General features: G+C 41.8%; 1 protein-coding gene across 1 annotated transcript; it reads left to right on the forward strand.

Annotated features, from left to right (window-relative positions):
• The first annotated feature begins 912 nt into the window (after nucleotides 1–912).
• Nucleotides 913–20,945, forward strand: lhx3 (LIM homeobox 3). The gene is made up of 6 exons (XM_066712620.1): nucleotides 913–1,309; nucleotides 10,728–10,899; nucleotides 11,813–12,015; nucleotides 15,192–15,343; nucleotides 18,212–18,383; nucleotides 19,021–20,945. The coding sequence occupies exons 1-6, from the start codon at nucleotides 1,240–1,242 to the stop codon at nucleotides 19,437–19,439; spliced, it is 1,188 nt and encodes a 395-aa protein (XP_066568717.1). The 5' UTR covers nucleotides 913–1,239; the 3' UTR covers nucleotides 19,440–20,945.
• The last annotated feature ends 789 nt before the right edge of the window (nucleotides 20,946–21,734 follow it).

Genomic DNA, 21,734 nt, shown 5'->3' on the forward strand with positions numbered 1-21,734 from the left:
TAACAATGTATACAATCAAATAAACCATCACCATAATAATCATCAATATCGTGAATAGAAATCAATGGCACGTTTTGAGCCGCGCTCGTCGCAGGCCGCTGTTGTTGTTGCTGCTTTGTTTCGTGTTTTGTGTCTTTTGTTCGTTGATGAAATCATAGAAATCCCACACGCGCTGTGCCGCTTCATCGCGGAAAAGGTTTATAAAATCATCCCTTTCTACATTTCTAAAAGCCTGCTATTATCTCTAATACGTCCCGTGTAGGAAATCATGAATATATTAGTTCCATATTTAAAATGTCCTTTTAACGACAACCATAAAATCCACACATTTAACACACATTTACGAAAATTTGAATATATTTGAAACAAATCTTCGTTAATATCTGGATGACAACAGTCACGAACACGTTTTTCTCTATTAATTCTGTTTGATTAATAAAACATTTCTTACATCCGAAAACACCCCATTTGCTTTCTTTCATGAGGAATTACTATACAATATTTAAATACGTTAATATATATATATTTTTTTTCTTCTGTTTTTTGTTTGTTTTTGTTTTCTGCATGTTTATAGCAAGTATGCAATACCTACTCCTATAAATTAGTAAACTGTCTATTTGTTCTCCCATGAAGGAACAGAATGGAAAGCCCAACGCGCAGCGGCGACAGGAACAGGTCGCACTTTGTCTCTCTGGGGGAACAAAAGGCGAGCAGAGAATGAAAGTTTTTTTTTTCTTCTCTCCTTCCTTTTATTTTATTTCCCCGAGACAATGTCCGGACGCGGGTCGCTGGTGTCCTATTGTGCCCGATGAAAGATGGACACGTGTATGGTATGTGTCTGGGGGGGTGGGGGTGTAGATTAAAGACCGGGACAGACAGCAGCGCACCCCCACAGCGCCACACACCCTTCAGCACGCTGGACAGCGCCGTTGCGCCAAACCACCAGAGACGCAACTGGTCCGCACGCCGCGGGGAGCTCTCTGCGCCGGCGCACTGCGGCTGACAGCTCGAAAAGTTGTGAGTGAGCGGAGCTGCGCGTCTGCTAGAGGTTTTCCGTGACACTGTTGTACACAGCCCCCCCCGCATCCCGCTCTGGAGATCATTTGAGTGCCGGCAGTGCGGAGCCCACACGCGTCCGTGACATCTGTGGCTCTGCGGGCATCTCCTGCGGGACAGCGCGGCCTCCAGCTCTGCTGTGCGTTGAGTTGTGAAGTAGAGCTGATTTTCTTGACATCGAAAATGTTGCTCGATCATCCCGGATCAAGCTGCCAGAATCCCGGCAGTTACTCCAGATACAACTCCGGTGCAGGTAAGAGACAGTGTGTGTGTGTGTGTGTGTGTGTGTGTGTGTGTGTGTTTAATTAGTTTGCATCAGTTGTGTATGTGGGAAGGCAAATGCACAGCTGTGCCCAGGTCAGTCTTCCTGCGCCGCTTCTTTGTGGTCCTTCCTGGCGAGTAATTGTCCATTTCACGCTCTTTAACCCCCGCATGTTTATCAACGGGGTACAATGTGCCGTGAAATGGTACCTGTTAAACCTGTCAGTATAATAAACTCCACTGGATGCCAACAAGTCTGGGGCAAAGAAACCTTCCTTTCCAAAAGCAGGTTAGAGCGCATTGTTACCCTTGCACTGGAATTGAGTAACACTGTGTATAATCGCTCGTCTAATTGTATTTTCGTCGCACTGTCGCCTCACTAAAATGCACAGATACGCCATTGAATTAACTGTTTAGAGTGCTGGCAATTAGAAGTAGCCCATTAATTATTTATTTCGGGAGCAGTTGAGTTTCATTTCATGTTTTTACAACAATATGTTACACAAAACAAGTTTCCACCGAAGGCCGTGAGAGGGATGTATTTCCACGGGAGAAACAAGGGCCGCCGCCTCTGGAGCACACAGCGCCGGTGCTTCTCACAAACGCGTTGGCGAGCTGCAGGGAGTAACTTTATCTTTTTTCCGCTCGCCGTTTACACCGCGAGCAGCAGACGTTATGAATATGTAATGTGCTTTATTGTTAGTAAATGATATGAACAGATGTTAAGCGTGTGCTGTCATTTCACACCATCACTCACTGCTGTCGGGAGAGAGACCACCGGGGCACTGCGGAGGCAGAGGCTCAGCCGGCCTGTGCGCCTCCCTCGCCCTGCGCAGGTATTGGCTTCTCGGCACAGGTGCGGCACCTGAACTGCGCAAGGAAAGAGAGAGAAGGAGAGAGAAGGAGAGAGAAGGAGAGAGAAGGAGAGAGAAGGAGAGAGAAGGAGAGAGAAGGAGAGAGGCACCAGCGAGGATTTACACACCGTTCCGCTCCGGAGAACACGGGCTGTTCGCGGGAGAAACTACATGTAAAAGCTTGTTGTGTTCAAACTGGAAAAGTTACCCGCACGCAGCACAGATTAAAGACATGTTTCTCCTTAGTGTTGCGCGCTGCTAAAAGAAAACCTGTAGCCTGTGTGACAGCCTGTGCAATTCATCTCAAATATGATAACGAGTTTCCTGGAAATCATCAGGACACGCATATTAAACACACAACATTGCGTTGAACAAGTACAACAAAACAAGATATCTTCCCAAAATAACCTATATTTTTTGTCTGTTGTTTGTAGCGTATCAATTTTTAATTTTATTAATGTACGAACTCAAATTGAGCATAATGTATATAATTTAGTGAAACTTATTTTTGTATTACTGTATTATATATTGTTTTAATTGAACAAGCTTCGGATTATTTAAATACATTCATATGATTTTTCCATGCATCTCTAAATTTACCAGTTTAATTTTGTTTGCGTTGTTATAAACTAATATCATCATTTTCGTGAAGCGCAAATATTTGAAAGTGTATGTTATTGTTATTTCTTAATTGAAAAACATACAAATCATTCGTATGGCAACTCGCGTGTGTAAGTCGTGTGATTTCAGAGCGACACGCAGAATATTTTCACTCAACATCTCCTTCAAACGAGAGGCAGCGCCTGTGTGCTGAATTGATCATAAATCACTTATCGCTTTGTTCAGTCGAAGATGTTTAACTCCAGGACGTTTGCCATCCATTTTTTAAATTCATCAGCCGGGACAATGCCGTGCCCTGTGGATTTCTGCACAGTATTTGCGCGCAGTTAATGATCCTCATCAGGTCCGCGGGTTTCACTGTATTGAATGCAGTGTGAGTTCAAGTGTTCGAGCTCCCCTTCATCTAATGCAAGAAAAATGGAAGATAAGCAGTTTCACCCTGATGTGTCCATTTTGGTGAAGCCCCCATTAAGAGGCTTTGCGTGGAAGATGCCCCTCACTTTACCCCCCCGGCCCGAGGCATCGCTCATTTGATGCCATTACTGTCGCGCGGCCCTTCAAGAGTGCGCGATCAATAGGACATAAAAAATATTATTAAAGCTTAAAAGTAAGGAAGAACATTGAAGCATCGCGCACCTTTCACCAAAATGCGTTTCATATACTGTGAAATGCAGGCAAATGGGGCATTGATTTTGTATCCATCAGAGCTGCAGTCGGGGGGGCACTACGGCTGATTTCCCCAGGCGCCCTTTGGCACTAAAGATCAGAGCCAATAAAATGTATCAGGGTGTTGCCTCGCTTAACGCTTTATTGAGCGCACGGTCTTCCTAAAGTAAACAGTTGTCTTTTAGAAGTCACTGTATAGACACCCCACACCACACACTCACACACACAGACACACACACTTACTCACACACACACACACTCACACTCTCACACACACAGACACACACTCACACACTCAACCACACACACACAGACACACACTCACACACACACACACTCACACTCTCACACACACAGACACACACTCACACACTCAACCACACACACACAGACACACACTCACATACACACACACTCACTCACACACACACACACACAGACACACACTCACATACACACACACTCACACACGCGTTTACAGTTTACACACACAGTCTGTTTACTGCCAACAAGTTACACAGTCTATTTATTACGCGTGGAATTAGTTCTCCATTAGTTCACTGTTTCGTTCGTTGTTCACGCTCTGTCTCTGGTATATATATTGCATTTGACGCCAGTAGAAAATCATAACCATTATATTAATGATAAAAGCCTTCATCGTTGGTACAGAATCGGTGCATCTCCAATAACTGTGCAACAGTAAATATAGACTGTTACACCTTGATTTCATTGACTAAAAATAGAAGATGTATGTTATAACGGATCTGAAAGAAATTGAACACAGTGATTAAAAATAAATACATAAATAAATAATAATAATAATAATAATAATAATAATAATAATAATAATAATATCTGGTTCTGCTTTGTACTATGTTGATTAATTAATTGAGTTGCATGTATCACTAGGGCAACTTTGTGATTATTAAGACTGTATTTTTATATACACTATATATATATATATATATATATCGAAATATTAACCCTAACCACATAACCTCGAAACAATATGAAACCAGACCAGAACCAAGAGCTGTATTCCCTGACAATGATAAGACCCCTCTGTACCGCAGCTGCCCTTCTCCAGAAGATCACTGTACAGCATTATTTTCTAAATAAGATACTTTTATTGGTTGTTTTTAAAGTAAAATATGAATAAGAAATTGGGAAAATGTTTTTTTCAACACATTCGTTGTAGCATAATCAATTATTTAAATATATAATATTTATACACTTCTCACCCCTCTCTCTCACACACACATATCGCTATATGCATATATTGCGTATTTTGCAAAAATAGTCCGTCTGCCCTCAAGATTCCAATTTTTAATTTGACATTTTCATCCAACATCCGGCACAACAGCAACAATTATAACTGGTACAAATGATACAGTATGACCCACCGGCCGTACCATACAAATCAGACCATCATGTATCTGTTTCACTCTAAACCGTTCAGTTTTGAAAAATAAACCGTCCAGATTCGAGTGTGCAGTTTTACAAAGGAATCCCTGGAAACGTTGCGCTGCGCTGCGCTCACTCGCTTTAACCGCGGGACTCCCTGGACCCTGACTGGACTAACTCTGGAGACAGGCGACCCCTATGAGGACATGTCTGTGCAACCCCCCCTCCCCCCGGACCCTGAACCGCAGCCCCCCAGCCCCTCAGACCCGCGTCTCTGCGGCCCGGCGGGGAGACCCTGGCGCTGGAGGTCGTCGCTCCCACGGAAGCTCCCGGCGCTGCGGACGCGCTGTTTGCGTTACTGCGCGGTGGTACAGACTATGACTGCAGCTGCACTGTCGCACAAACGGGCGTCGTTCAGAGGATGACATAATACTCTAAATGTAAGCAGTAAAACTATTATTTCCTTGTTTTTATTTGGTGTGGGAATATAATTCATTCTCAATGTATACAAATACAGGAATGCCGACTATTACCTTTGCGCTTCAAAAAAGTCCAAGTACTGAAGCACTCAAATGACACCATTTTATTGCACGTTGTGAGACACGGCCTTAACGTATTGAATGATACTTACGAAAGCAAATGAGTGAAAAACACTGGCCTTTAAGTACGGTTTTAAATGGGTACATATTGATCAAATTGCACGACTATAACGGGACGTTTCATTAGTGCTTGGATAGATTCTGCCGTTTAACAACACTGACGTATTTACGCACAAGCAGCTTCCCACTTAGCGCTGTTTTATGGTGTGGGTACCTAAACTGCGAGGAGGATGGCTCCTTTTTCCAGATTTTTTCCTCTGTCTAATACTCATCGCTCTCTTATCTCTATAATGCACTGGATTACTGCTAAGACTGGATGGCAAAGGATTAGGGGCAAAGATGGTAGATCTGCGAACTGACATATGTCTCATCTTTTTATTCTTGCACACAAAGCGACTTGTCTCCCCAGTAGCTTTCTTTAAAACCAATGTCACTTCTCGCCGCTTTTCTCATAACGATATTCTTCACACAGAGCTATGTTCACAAACGGGTCGATGCTATAAACGAGTGTGTTGTTCGGACAAATTGAAAAAGTGTTTGTTAAAGGCATTGAAGAGGAGGAGGAGAAGAAAACGGATAAGGGGAGTGTGGACATATACAAGACTTAAATTAGACCGCCCTTAAATGATCTAAACACAAGTCTGTTTTAAATTGAGCTCAAAATCTAATTTCAGTTATGTTGTCCTCTGTGAAATGCAACCTCCCCAGTTACGTACTATGATAAATTGGTCGATATAAGATATTAGAGTTTATCTTAACCATTTTACAATTTCCGATCGGCCAAAACTAAAGCTATCCGTCTAAAATATATTCTTAGAGGACTCTATTGTTTCTATTCAGACTCATATTACTCAGGTATTTAAAAATGTCTTCAAATAAAGAAGTCGTGAGTTTGAAACCCGACTTGCTAGTTGTCCTCGGCTCTGAATAAATGATAAAGCGCACCTGTTCACGGAGCTGCTGCAGAAACCTCGCGTCCATGTTTTATTGATGATCCACAAAACGCACAATGGAAACCGATTCCCCTCCGGCCGGCCTTCATTAATGCATAATTTAGAGGCAATACCTGGATTGCAGAGTGTCGCCCGTTTGCTGCCTTCAGAAGTCTTTATTTTTATTTATTTTTCTGTGCCAGGTGACCAAACGCCATCCGAACAAATTAAAACACCTGAATTGTTAAAGCTATTGTTGAACTTCATAATAATAATAATAATAATAATAATAATAATATTAATATTATTATTATTGTAGGTTACCTCTCTTACCTGGTTAGACTTGAAAACCGATACGATCATACAAATAAGGAAATTCACTAATTTAATTGCGCATTTGTGTTCACAGATTAAAAAAAAAACACAATACTGTATTATATTTATTTATTAATATATTTTCATATTATATTATTGTAAAACATACGTTATTGTGTTTACAATTTATTTTAAACATGAAAACATGAAGTTGTGTAGATTCCTCACAATATTTGTTATTATTATTTGCGATATAATAATAATAATAATAATAATAATAATAATAATAATACATATCTAAGGACCATTTTCTCCGTTAAGTCGTTTCCTTAAACCCCTTGTTTCTTATTTTAATCCCCCCTAACCTTCCCATTTAAGAAATTATTTATTTCCGCTTCAAGCAACAGTCCACTTATTTTCGTTTTTACTATTTTTTTTTTCTTCTGGCAGGCAACATAGGTTTAATTATAAATAATGTATACGACATTTTTATTAATCGAGTCCATGACTTACAGAAAGAAAGAGAAAAACGTATAGACAATATGAAATGTGGAAAATGCAGTAACCAAGTTTTGCCGTGAATATTTACATTACATACATGTTTTGCATTCGCGGAATATAGCTCCTCGCACCCGTTCTGCACATGCGTGTAACCCTGGAACTGGGAAACTTTCCTGTTGTTAATATGATTGACAGATGCAACAAAAAACCCCATTGTCCCACATGGCTCTGTCTCTTGTCACTTACTATCTGTCCTCTATAGAAGCCGTATCAACCACACCACCAGCCCAGGAATGGCAACCCGTGTGTGTTTCTGTGTGACTCTCTAAGATGCGCCGTCGTGCGTAAATGTGCTCAAACACAGCCGAGGCATCAGCACAGGGATACATAAGAGATTCCCATTTCCCTCGGCTGCGGAGAGGTAGATTTCAAATACTCACCAGCCTACACAACTCACCTCGCCACTAGATAAAGCAGAGCCCACACTGTCTCCACATTGTCTGAACTCATGCATATAGGCCTCTAATCCACCATTCGTGGCTATCTCAGCTGCTGTTCGTCACTAGATCCCAGCCTGCAGTGGCATCCTTTCCACAGGTACAGAGGGATCGATCATGCAAGACTTTGTTGAATTCAAAATCTGCTGCCCAGTGTTATACCAGGATGGTTAGAGCAGGTCCGGGTGGATGGATGACTAGACAGATAGATAGGAAGTATACTGATTTAAAATGTTTTTAAGTCAATAATGTGCACGTTGCTCTGTTTTAATGCAGCTCGATTTGAGAAGGTGTTCAACAGTTTGGGTTTTATGAACAACGTTTTGAAATACGTCTGGAATACAGTCTTTAACATGAAAAATAAAGCAGCGGATGAAGCGCCGTTACCTTAAATGTCGCGGTTTCACTCTGCACGCCTTGGTACTCAGTGGAGGTGGGATGGAAAGCAGACCCAACCAGCAGCCCTGGGCCGGCAGTGATTGGCCGGTGAGCTGCTGACTTAAGTCATTATGTGCTTCAGCCGTTTGGGGATTTGCCTGGTTCACTTCCAGGAGGCAGTAAACTGAGGCTGGTGTTTTTAGCACCAAGTTTCCTGTGGAGCAACACATGGAGACGCGCTCATGGAGGAGGAATAGCGCCAGTAGCTCCGGACGGGTGGTCGTTGGGCACAAACATCCGAGGAGACGCGACCCACCTTTTATAGTTATATAGAAAAAAAAAACACCGGTGGAAGAGAGCAACCTTGCAGTCACATTTGCTGGGATTTCAGGGACTCGAGTCCAGGGCCGCCGTCCGCCATGCAGAGTAAGAGCCGCGGGGGTGGCTGTCTGGAGGGGCTCGTCTCCTTGGGGTAGACGTGGGGGGGATTGGTGTGACATTGATGTCTCGGGAGTCGATGTTGGTATTAAATTAAGAGATTATAGATTGCGGTCTTGGGTGATCAGATGTGACAGGGCTGCAGAGATGTGTGTTGTTGTGATTTGCGAGGCTTGCTGGAGGAGAGAGGAGGTACGGGCGGCTCCGTGCGGCTCTCGGTGTGAAACTGCTCTTCAAACTTTAAAATCACTCCTGTGGCCGGAGATGGGCTGCCTGCCTCGGACTCGCACCTCCGCCGGCCAGTCCGGGTCCGGGTCCTCAGGGGCCCTATGGGTCTCCAAAGCAGCAGCTGCACCTGTAGACGTAGAGCATGAAACTGCGTGATGATTTAATTTTGTTCTGCGTATTAGAGCTAAAAATAGGCTGTGTAATAATCATACCTCGCAGCGATGTGTTATTATTAATATTATAATTAGTAGTAGTGGTGGTGGTGGTATTGGTGGTGTTGTGGTTGTTATTCTGTAACGTTCTATTGTGAATATTTTCTCACCATTCCAATAATAAGGAGAATAAAAGAATAATAGTTCGCTGCAATTGCTGATTGTGTCTGTGCGACTTGCACTTTACACAAGAAACATCTGTGAATTCAATTGTTTTGTTTTCTTGTTCAAAAATGTATTTGTCTGAGCCGGAAAATTAAAGTTATTATAATTGTTATTATAATAATTATAATAATGATGTTTTATGGATTTTATAGTCCACTTTATTAATTCCTGTGTTTCTAGATTTCAAACCCCAATAGTTCCTAATTTCAAATGTCATATACAGATTTTAATTATACTCCTATTATTATTATTATTATTATTATTATTATTATTATTATTATTATTATTATTATTATTATTATTATTATTCAAGTACAAATGTTACAAGTCGCTTCAGTGATGGTAGAAACATGATAGGAGCATCATAATGCGATTCAGCAGACCTGTTATACACACAACTGGAAACATTAGATTATTAAATGCTTTAATTTACAATAATTGAATCACGATTTTTTGATAAATGAAGATAATCACTATAGATCTATATTTATAATACCTATATCTATTAGAACATTACAAGTGGAATATATACACACATGTATTATCATTTATTTCGTAGCAGACGCCCTTATGCGCAGATATCCGTCCGCTCGGCTCTCGGGATCGTATTCTTTGCTCTATCAAGGCACCATTGCTAAACTTAAATATGATCTATTTGAAAAATATGTAACCTTCAGTGACGTCAAAATGAACTGTAGAGTCTATCTGTACCACTCTGGCTCGTCGGTGTTTTTGTGATGATGATGGTTATAATTAAATAATATCAATCCAGTAGTTGCCTATAATTTAAACAGTCCAACTGTTATCATAATACTAATCAATAACAGTAATCATAATACTAACTGAGAGACTGTATATTATTCCATGAAATGCCTGTCCGTCTGCTGACGGCTCTTGTTGCACAGTAAGGAGCGAAGGCTGATGTGTGTGTGTGTCTCTCTCTCTGTGTGTGTGTCTCTCTCTGTGTGTGTGTGTCTCTCTGTTTGTGTCTGTGTGTGTGTGTGTGTCTCTGTTTGTGTCTGTGTGTGTGTCTCTCTGTTTGTGTCTGTGTGTGTGTGTGTGTGTGTGTCTCTGTGTGTGTCTTTGTGTGTCTCTCTCTCTCTGTGTGTGTCTATGTTTGTGTCTGTGTGTGTGTGTGTGTCTCTGTTTGTGTCTGTGTGTGTGTCTCTCTGTTTGTGTCTGTGTGTGTGTGTGTGTGTGTGTCTCTGTGTGTGTCTTTGTGTGTCTCTCTCTCTCTCTGTGTGTCTATGTTTGTGTCTGTGTGTGTGTGTGTCTGTGTGTGTGTGTGTCTCTGTGTGTGTCTTTGTGTGTCTCTCTCTCTCTGTGTGTGTCTATGTTTGTGTGTGTGTGTGTCTGTGTGTGTCTCTCTCTCTCTCTCTGTGTGTCTATGTTTGTCTCTGTTTGTGTGTGTGTGTGTGTCTCTCTGTTTGTGTCTGTGTGTCTCTGTGTGTGTGTGTGTGTGTCTGTGTGTGTCTATGTTTGTGTGTGTGTGTGTGTGTGTGTGTCTCTGTTTGTGTCTGTGTGTGTGTCTGTGTTTCTGTGTGTGTGTGTGTGTGTGTCTCTGTTTGTGTCTGTGTGTGTGTGTGTGTGTGTCTCACAGAGATCCCGGTGTGTGCGGGCTGCAGTCAGCACATAGTGGACCGCTTCATCCTCAAAGTCCTGGACCGACACTGGCACAGCAAGTGCCTGAAGTGCAGCGACTGCCAAACCCAGCTGGCGGACAAGTGTTTCAGCCGAGGCGAGAGTGTCTACTGCAAGGAAGACTTCTTCAAGTGAGTGCTTTCAGCGTCCCACACCGGCACGACCATCCTCTGTCCCACAACGGGTCCTCTGTCCCACACCGGCACGACCATCCTCTGTCCCACAGCGGGTCCTCTGTCCCACACCGGCACGACCCTGTCCTCTGTCCCACAGCGGGTCCTCTGTCCCACACCGGCACGACCCTGTCCTCTGTCCCACAGCGGGTCCTCTGTCCCACACCGGCACGACCATCCTCTGTCCCACAGCGGGTCCTCTGCCCGGTCCTCTGTCCCACACCGGCACAGCCCGTCCTCAGCCACCTCTGTTCTCTGTGGATTTGTCTTTATTTAGGGCGGTGGATGTTAATACGCTGCGATTACACCACCATCTCGCCTGTGTGTTTTCTATCTATTGGCGTTATTTGACCTCAGATTTTTTTTCAATCTTTTAATTAAATTAGACATTTATAAATGTTTAATAGATGCACCTGTTATTGTTTCACTTTTTTCTTTCGACAAGGCCCCGATAAAAGGTCATCAGCTAGTCTTAAAAATAAATAAATAAATGTAAATACATGTTGATGGTTTGTAAAGAGGCAGTTCCATGCTTTATGTATGTATGTATGTATGTATGTATGTATGTATGTATGTATTTATTTATTTTCATACATTTGCATAATTCTATTGAAATGGGCGGGGGATGTTAACATATATGACCTATGCACCCATTAGGATGCACCCTATCCACCCTCCCCCCAGTTATCGTCTTACAAACTTGTTTTATATTCTTCTATTATTATTATTATTATTATTATTATTATTATTATTATAAAAAATATAGAAAGTCGCATATAGGACCAGCCCCGTGCTCATGCTGACAATATTAGTAACAGACCACGCTTAGTTATAGCGGGACATTTCATGTTGTTATTTTTATTCCTAAAAGGAGATTTGGGACTAAATGCGCCGCTTGCCAACAAGGCATTCCGCCGACCCAGGTGGTCCGAAGAGCGCAGGACTTCGTCTACCATCTCCACTGCTTCGCCTGCATCGTGTGCAAGAGGCAGCTGGCCACCGGGGACGAGTACTACCTGATGGAGGACAGCCGGCTGGTGTGCAAGGCAGACTACGAGACGGCCAAACAGAGAGGTGAGCCCCTGCACCCTGACCCGCCGAGAGGAGGCCCCTGCACCCTTCCCCTGCACTAGCGTTAGTGGAGCAGCGCGCCAGCCTGCGCAGCCCTGCATGTGTGCATATCAAATAACACACACGCTGTACGACTATCTTAAAACTGTGATCATTGTGTGTGTGTCTCAGATATATCCGACTACGTTATCTGACTTCATGGTCCATTGCTCTGGATTTTAGTAGGGTTTCTAAAGAGGCCAGGGACCGCTCTGTGTGTCAGCAGGTCAAGTCTACATACATATTTAAATACATAAATACAATGACACATTTCTAGTGTAACTCCACTTAAATAGCTTATTGTTACGAACGTTATTAATACTAAGAGGCAAGGTTATATCAGTCAAACCGTCTTGTCACTCCACATCAGAAAAGGCGTCAAGGATACACTATGTTTTTACGCTTTGGGACATATAGTTATTATTATTATCATTTTTATTTTTAACCCACAGATGTTCATTATGGGTAACACAATTAGGTTATTTGCCTCCTCTTGACAAATTGTACTTTGCTGTAACGTCGCAATTAAAATACAAGCCATTGAAGACGCCACAAGTGGTTCCGTTAAACAGGCGAGGAGGCGTCTTTCCGGACTCTGTCAATGTGGGTTTATTTAAATCCACAGTGAATAATATTAATTCGCTATTAGATGTGTGTCGCTCATTCAGTCCAGGGAAACGGAGCGGTTCCCACATTTGAAACCAAAGAGGAGAAAGCCCAGTCGTGTCATATTTACTAATGCATCAGTACTTCTAATTTCCGACATTGGCTTGTATTTCTCTCAAGAGTATTTATTTTGCTGCGACTTTATTTATTTGGTTTGTTTTAGTTTATTTGGAAAACAAAATGCTGTGTACATACGATCATCTGTCGAACATCTTATGAATGTGAATTATTTATTTTACTAAATATTGTTCATTCAACTTTACTTTCTTTCCAATTATATATGTTCAGACTTTATTGACTGTATTTATTCTTACTGGGAAAACTGTGTAATACATATTTTCGGCTAAGACTAAACATATGGCAACATAATGAATTCCGTTATACAGATAAGATTGTATTTTACAGATTTAAATTAGATTATTTTTATTTTTATTTTTATTATTATTATTATTATTATTATTATTATTATTATTATTATTATTATTACACCGAAGGATTGTTTGAGGATTTGGATTATTTGTATATAATATAGCCTATATGTATAATTTAATTAACATGTTAACAGTTTCAATGGCCTATTAAATACTATGTGTTAAAATTGCAATAATAATAATAATAATAATAATAATAATAATAATAATAATAATAATACTTCGACATGGATAATAATTACATTATGGCGGACGTCTGATATTGTTTTGTTGAAGACAAGACGGCGGTTTGCATTCGATTTGAAATTCTTAAATGCTGGAAAATACTATTTAAATAAATATTAAGTTCTCCCGTGTTTCCCGCCAATAATACAATATTTGGAACGTGGTAAATTGCATTCTCGTCTTCTTCTAAATCAGAACATATTAAATGATCAATTATCAGATGTAAAGGGGATATTTTCCCCCCAACATTTTGCAGTTGTTGTTATTATTTGTATTATTATTAATAATATTAAAAACGGAACCCCGTGCGGCTCGCCTGGCTCACACACTTCATACATGCGTATCATTAATAGAAATGAAGGATTGGGCACCGCGTCCAGTGAGCCGATGCTTTCTCTATTTGTACTCAATAACCTTTCATTAAACAACCGCTTTGAACTGTGAACTTCATCCCGGGGGTCAGCAGGTCACCCATAAACGCTTGACCCCCCAGCAGCGCTGCCGCAGCCTGCCTCCTAATCGATAACGCGCTTTATATATATATATATATATATATCGCAAATCCAAGTGCGATGGAAAAGAAAAATGGCCCTCAGTCGTGCAGGCAGGGCGGGGAGTCAGCACTTTCTACCACTGATTGAACTGGAGGCTTCCCAGAAAAAATACAAAATCATCACAACTGACAAAAAGCGCCATTACCTTTTCTGGCTGATTGTAAAACAGATAATTGCTTAACTGCTTAGCTTTGTGAAACATATATAGTATCTATCTATCTACCTCTGTCTGTCTGTCTGTCTGTTTAGTTTTATGGGTTATATAAAATAACGCGTGCGTTTTAACAATCACTAACGTGTAGATCAGTGATATTTACTGCAACATTATTTGTAACTCACTCGTTTAACGGTGTATTTATTTATAATGTTTTGTGTGCTTTTGTTTTGATTTAATTTTGCATGCTTTTCCAGCAGAGCACTCGTTTTTATCTTTACAAAAAGGCATTACACGGGATAACATAAATACCGCAAAAGCATCCAAATCCATTTCCCAATGTCGGCATTGTATTCATTCAGTTGCAACCAAAAACGGTGTCGTGACATAAGCAATGATGCAAATGAATTCTGCTTTTTGCTGACAAAATATCTTATCTTCTGCTCGGAGTCTCTCGGCAGCTGCTGATGCCCCCGCCCTGTCCGGATTTACAGTCCCCGCCGGCGCTGATTTACTCCACTGTACTTCGCCAATTAGCAGAGCAGTTTTCAGCAAAAACACACAAGTTTGTTTTTTGTTATCAAGGGGGCGCCATTACTTATAAGCAATTTTGGAGCCACAGCGACAGGATGTTCCCTGCATAGTATTTTTGCTGCACGAACCTGCCTTCCCAGAATAAGACGGTCGCTTTTGATTTTGTCCAGTTTAATCTAATTGTTTTTAAATTGGGTACCTGAATTCCAGGTGAACTGATTTGCTGTGTGAAAAGCGCTTCAGGCAAGCACGTAACTGCAATATGTAATAAAGTAGTCACACATAAAACAAATACAAATATATTTAAATAATGTAAATTATATTTGTTTAAATTAACCAATCAATCAATCAATCAATCAACGAATCAATCAGTCCACGTATTTTGCCCATGTTTTGACGCAATGTTATGGACAGTGGGTGCCGAAGTGAAATGTAAGCTCTGGCATTTGAAGTCTGTCAAGGTTCTGGACAACTGGGAATCATATCAATTTCCACTCTGTGTGGGAATCAAACAAACACCCACAAGCTCTGAGCCCCAAATCACACCACCCAACTTTGCCGTTCAATGTTTTCCAGAGGCTGACTCCACCGCGAAAAGACCCCGGACCACCATCACCGCCAAACAGCTCGAAACCCTGAAAAACGCCTACAATAACTCGCCCAAGCCCGCCAGGCATGTCAGGGAGCAGCTGTCCTCGGAGACCGGCCTGGATATGAGAGTAGTGCAGGTACCGCCCTTCGGTTTTATTCTGTATTTCTGTGTTGTTTCAGCGACACACTGACAGTATAGGCCCACCGGTGCCCAGCAGTTGTACCAGGGCCTAGTTGTTGTCCGTGTCTTCAGAGCGCATCACTTGCCGTATTGCCTTGAATTGGTCTTTGGATGCCAGCGGGTTTAATGGGCTTAATTTACGGTAAGATGGAGTCAAAAGAGACCCGCGTTGGAAAGTCAGGGGTGGGGAGGACAGGGCTGAGACAAGCTCGTTAACGACTCCAGGAGGGGGGTCTTCGTGGTGTCTGACTGTGGCTATATATATTATTTTATGTATTTGCAAGGACAACAGGACTTCCCCTCGCCTTTTCATCCCACACTGTCCTCGACACAGACACGCTTTGTCTGTAGTAACCTCTACTGTTCATTGTCCTGTTAGCTTGCATGTGCAAAAGTCAAACATGTTTGAATTATTATTATTATTATTATTATTATTATTATTATTATTATTATTATTATTATTATTATTATTAATAATAATAATAATAATAATAATTGACATATCAGCACTGTCCTCGACATGAGCACAGTACGAAGCTAGTATTTAAAATTGAATTATCTGATTAAATTACCCGAATCATGTCATTAGTATTTGTAAAGACATAAAGTTGCCAACACGTATATAAACCCTTTGGAATAAACTAGGATTTATAAAGTTATTTGCCATCAGCTTATTTTGACCCCCTTTTTAAAATCACACTGTACACGAGTAGTTGAGCTCTCATTAAAGAAACGTGATTTACAATGGTTTTTTTAATTGAGTCTGGTACTGGAGAGAGACAAAAAGAAACACTAATTGTAATATATTGAGCAGCGGAGTATCTCATGCAAGCAACGCGTGATCTTTATCACCAAATATAACCCGTCTGTGCCACAGGTTGAGGACAACTTGTAGCTGTCTCGAAGTTAATGGCCAGAAATAAATCATAAAGTAAAGTCAGTATTGTCCCAACACGAATATCCATACGGGCTTCATTTCCAAGCCTTCACCCGGTTGCGCTCCCTGTTCGACCATCTTTTAAATCAGTGGTTCCCAAACCGGTCCTGGGGGACCCCCTACCCTGCTGGTTTTTGTTCCAACCGAGCTCTCAGTTACTTATTTGAACAAATTTCCTAAATCAGACTTAACTTAAAACCCCTACTGTTTAAAATAATTAAGTATAGAATTATATTAAAACGTATTGAAGAAACAACTATTTTCTTACACAATTTAAAAAGTAAAAATCTAAGCAGATTGTTACTTCAATTAAGTTCAATTAAGTAATTGAGAGCTCGGTTGGAACAAAAACCAGCAGGGTAGGGGGTCCCCCAGGACCGGTTTGGGAACCACTGTTTTAAATTGTCATCTACAACACATAAAACAATGCATCGATATGTGTCATGTTTAAAATGTTTACCGAGAGGATTATTACCGGTTTATTTTACTGAATGCTAATTAGCTTTATTCTACACCAGCCTTATATAATATCGTTGTAGCAATATGAAACTTAAACTGAAAAATGCGCTTTCAGCACCTGCAGTGTGGACAGCGACGCGATAAAGGGACGACAATGCAGTCCTTAATAAGAGCTTCATTTAGATCCACTGATTTATATCTGCCTTTCATTGTATATATGGATGTATTTCAATAAAAAAACTGTATTTAAAGTAAAACAATAGAGTACAATAATGGCATTAAAACGCTGTCAACACAATTAACCTATTATAACACCGGACCTCATAATCAAACTTACAGTATTTAAATATCTTTAAAACGCTGACGCTTTTCTTGCACCGTAAAAATACAGAGATCGGTAAGACAATGAAACGGGTTTCAACGGAAAGGAGGGACAGGGCTGGAGAAACCGGCTCAGAGTGGCCGCTGGTCGGCTGTTTCAGCGGAATGAGGCGTCGTGTGTGGTCTGAATCCGATATGAAATATTGAAGGGGCTGTATTCCTCACCTGTTACATGTGGGGCTCGGTCAGTATCGGTATATTTTTAACTGTTCTTGAAATTCAGAGTCGCGAAACATATCGTTGCCCACAATTTATTTGCAGTGTTTAGTAACAGTACAACAAAACCCCAACATTCATTCATTCATTGCAGTATTTTTAAAATTCTATAAATATTTTCGTTATTTAGATCACTATGATAGATAGATAGATACATGTCCTATAGTAAATACCAAGGAATGTTAATTTTATTTTTGTCTGGACAAACATGTCTTACCAGTTTTTAATGTAAAACTTTAAATCAAAAATACAGCGCTCTAACACCCATTATGAATAAGAAACAGCAATGTTACTGAGTAAACTAAAAGGTTGAAATGTTGAGTAAATGAAAGGTTTAATTAAAGTGCTTTTGGTACAAATCTATAGAAAGTGACACAATGTGTGTGTGACATATAAACAACAGGAGCAGCAAGAAATAATACAATTATAGCATTCTAAGGTTGTCTTGAATGATTATCACTTAAAAGGCTCAGGTATGAGATATTTAAAAGGAGAAACAACAAGGATGTACTGAGGATGGACCGAGACAGTTGCTGTTTTTTTTTTTTTTTGTGCTGACTTTATTCCAGAACAAAATAAATAAATGAAATATAATGTCATGAATTTGCCAATTCCGGCACACAACTCTCACAACAATGTTCCATGAAACACTGGAGCAGGAGAGAAATGCCAGGAACATCCTTACCTCGGGCAAAGGGACATTATTACTCTCTATTCTTGCCTCAAACTGGTCCCAATTGTGCAGGTATGTTAGCATTGGGAAAGGCATGACATTCTCTCTGGGAATTGCATATTGACTGGCATTTTCATTGTTACTTTTTCCTTGTGCAGGTCTGGTTCCAAAATAGGCGAGCGAAGGAGAAGAGGCTGAAGAAGGATGCGGGCAGACAGAGATGGGGTCAGTACTTCCGCAACATGAAGAGGTCGAGAGGCAGCTCCAAATCTGACAAGGACAGCATCCAGGAAGAGGGGGTGGACAGTGACGCAGAGGTCTCTTTCACAGGTACGTCTAGACACGCAGCCTCTGAGATGTCTTTCTTGTTAAACCACGAACAGCCACTTAACTGGCACTGTGTTTAGTTTTAAGTGACCCTTCGTTTCAAAATAAATTGAATTAAAGTAAAAATATTGCCTTGTCCCCGGGGATGCTAAGTGGGTTTTTAATATATTTTATTGTGGGCATTCAGCATTTCAAATATACTCTGCAAAATGAAACATTTCTTTTCTAGAACATTAAATGTTCTTTATTCTCTCCTGAATGTGTATTATTGCATGACTTTACATTGTGTGAAGCCTATTTGGCATTCAGACACGATACCAGCCCGTAAACATCAATGCTATCTCCCTAAACACTAATTGTTTGCCACAAGCAGTATGGAATCGTTCACATAAATCAAAGCGGGAATCCTGAGAGTGACTGGACTTCAATCGGGGGGAAGATGAGCCCTTAGAGAGAGAATAATATATTGTGTTGGGAATGTAATGCTGCTGGTTCAGTATTGTACCGTGCAAAGGATCTCTCCAGCCACATCTATGACCCAAATACAGATGGTTATTGCAGGGCTTGGGATGGGGGGGAGCTGAAAATGAGCCACCAATGCTAGAGCAGCTAACTGACCAGCATTTCTCTGTTTCTCCAGATGAGCCATCCATGTCCGAGATGAGCCACTCGAATGGCATCTACAGTGGCCTGAGTGAGACGCCCCCGGCCCTGGGGAGGCCAGCTGGCAGCCACGGCGCCTTCCCTCTGGAGCACGGTGTGATCCCGTCCCAGGACCAGTACCACGACATCCGCTCCAGCAGCCCCTACGGCCTACCTCAGTCCCCCAACTCCCTGCAGGCCATGCCTGGACATCAGCCTCTCATCTCCAGCCTGGTCTACCCAGACTCTGGCCTAGCCATAATGACACAAGGGGCACAGGGCATGACCCAGGCCATGAGAGTATTAGGAGCCAACGGACCCAGCTCAGATCTGTCCACTGGCAGCAGCGGGGGCTACCCGGACTTCCCTGCCAGTCCGGCCTCCTGGTTAGACGAAGTGGACCACACTCAGTTTTGATGATGTCTCGGGTCCCAGGTCCTGGCGTCGTGTTTACAGCTGTTTCTGGGCTGCTTCTGAAGATCTTCAAGGCTGGAAATGGACAGTCTTTTCACAGTATCTTCAAAGTAAGCGTGGAGGGGGTCAGGTCTTCTCTGTTCGCAGGGCGCATTACTCTCTGTCTCTATCGTTTGTCTTTGTTGGTTTGTTTGCTCCCCCTTAGTGTCCATGCACGCCGAACTGGCAAGACTGCAACCCAGGCAGAGAAAACAAACAAAGATGCGGGCCTACAAAGAACCGAAAGGGGCATCGGTTGGAGACGGATGAAAGAGCTTTCCAACTTTTCATGAATCAACTGCCAGGAGTTTATATATAAGAAAGGCCTTCAAAATAGGTCTTTACTTCAGAAGAGTCTAGACCAAAATGCAAAGCAATGGATGCTCTCTCTCTCAGAAACTAAGGAACGCTCAACTCCGGGTGTCGGGTTGAAGATCACACTCCACATCTTCTACAGAGGAAAAGCAACCAGCTTCCGGCCTGCCTGCCTGCCTTTAGATGGTCATCGAACACCAATCAGGACCTTCCTCAGCTGCTTCCTCAGCCAGCAGCACCTACTGCAGCTATGGAGCTGTCCTTCACTGGAACGCAGGCCAGAATTAAAGGTGTGAGATAGGATGTGTAATTCCTAAAGGCTGAACAAACACCTGGAAAGAAGCAATGTGTTTCCTGGGATGCATTCTCCACAGAGTTGGCAGGACTTCCTCTATCCATCCATCCCTCAGATTTGCACCAGCGCCATATTTGCACTAAAAAGGGAAAACGAATTCCAATCGACATGGCCACTGTGGCTTTTGAAGCCCGTCTGCCAGGAGGACTGATTGAGGTTGGGTTGTTGAAGGTGTGTGTGTGTGTGTGTAGGGGGTAGAGGTCATCCAGCTGAGTGAATGAGGAAATTAAAATCCACATCTGGAGGACATTTTGCAATTTCTTCTGTTTAACTTGAGTCAGTTGTTTTGTTTGTGCTGCATTAGCCATCACGGTATTGTACACATGGACAGAAGGTACAATTTGGCCGGCCTCCTAGTCTCAAGATCTGATCCCAGCCCCAAGTCTGTCTCCGCCTTTTCTGGTGGAACACAAAGCAGAGAGTGTTTCTGTCAGGATCTCAGTTTTACAGCATCTGGTTGTTGCCAAATGTCTACAAAAGACCGTTTATGTCGCAGAGACTTTAGGGTTTTTTTCTTAAACGCCTCAACCCTCTGGAAGCCGCATTTGCCCGGAACCCGAACCCGGACATTGGACTTTACCAGAATGCTGAAAAAGAAGGGACAGGCTAGTTGTAAAAAGCGACTCACCTGTATTAGTCTATGCATTTGTGTGTCCTCAAATGTATCTTGTACGTTGCAATTATGCTGAGACACCCAGGGACGCTGGGCCCCTGGGCTGGTGTAGGTGTTTGTTTCTGTGGAAATGTTTTATGTCTTTTATTTATTCTCTCTGATGATTAAGCGATACAAGGTCTTTAATAAATTTGTCAGCTAAATCTAATCAGTGCTGCCTCTGTGTGTAAATCAGAACGTCACCAAAACCAAAGGTCCCGTGCTTCCTGAACAAACCAAACACAAAACAAATGAATTGTCTGATAAAACACATATATTTGAAATGGTTTAGTTCACACACTTTGACCCACATTGCTCATCTCTCCATCACTCATTCATATTTCCAGCCAGAATGACCTTGCCCAAGTTTGAGCTGTTCAGTTTCTGCGGCACTGCTGGAGTTATTAAATATGAATTTCCATCTGCTGTAACACATCCAAGTGAGATATAAACAGTATGAGTGAGAGGAAGACAATGACAATCTGCATCGTCTGAGCGCTAGGAAGATTAATTTGAAAGATGGCAGGGGTGCAGTCTTCACTGGGAAAGTAAACGATGCTCATATCATGGTAGACAAAGCTCTATATGGGTCCACAAATTCCAGCTTAAAGGAAATGGCTGTGTTGTATGTACTATGTATGAAATAGAAGGCCTGATGATTAGGAGTCTTAGTATGGACTGAGAATCGGAAATGGGTCGAGTGCACACACACACGGAATAAGAAACCCTTGGCCTGGGACGAACACAAGTTGGTCAGCTTTCATAGAGAATCTGAGAAAACCTCTTGTGAAATATTTATTCCCCTTGTTTCCCTGATGCATCAAGTTGCCCAATTTGCTCCTATAACGCTGTGTAGACAATGGAGCCAGGGCAATGAGAGATCTCACCGAATCTGCAAATTGCTGGTCTGGCTAATTACCAAAGCGGTATCAGGAGT

Source organism: Amia ocellicauda, chromosome 9, assembly GCF_036373705.1.
Source record: "Amia ocellicauda isolate fAmiCal2 chromosome 9, fAmiCal2.hap1, whole genome shotgun sequence".
NCBI classification, from domain to species: domain Eukaryota; kingdom Metazoa; phylum Chordata; class Actinopteri; order Amiiformes; family Amiidae; genus Amia; species Amia ocellicauda.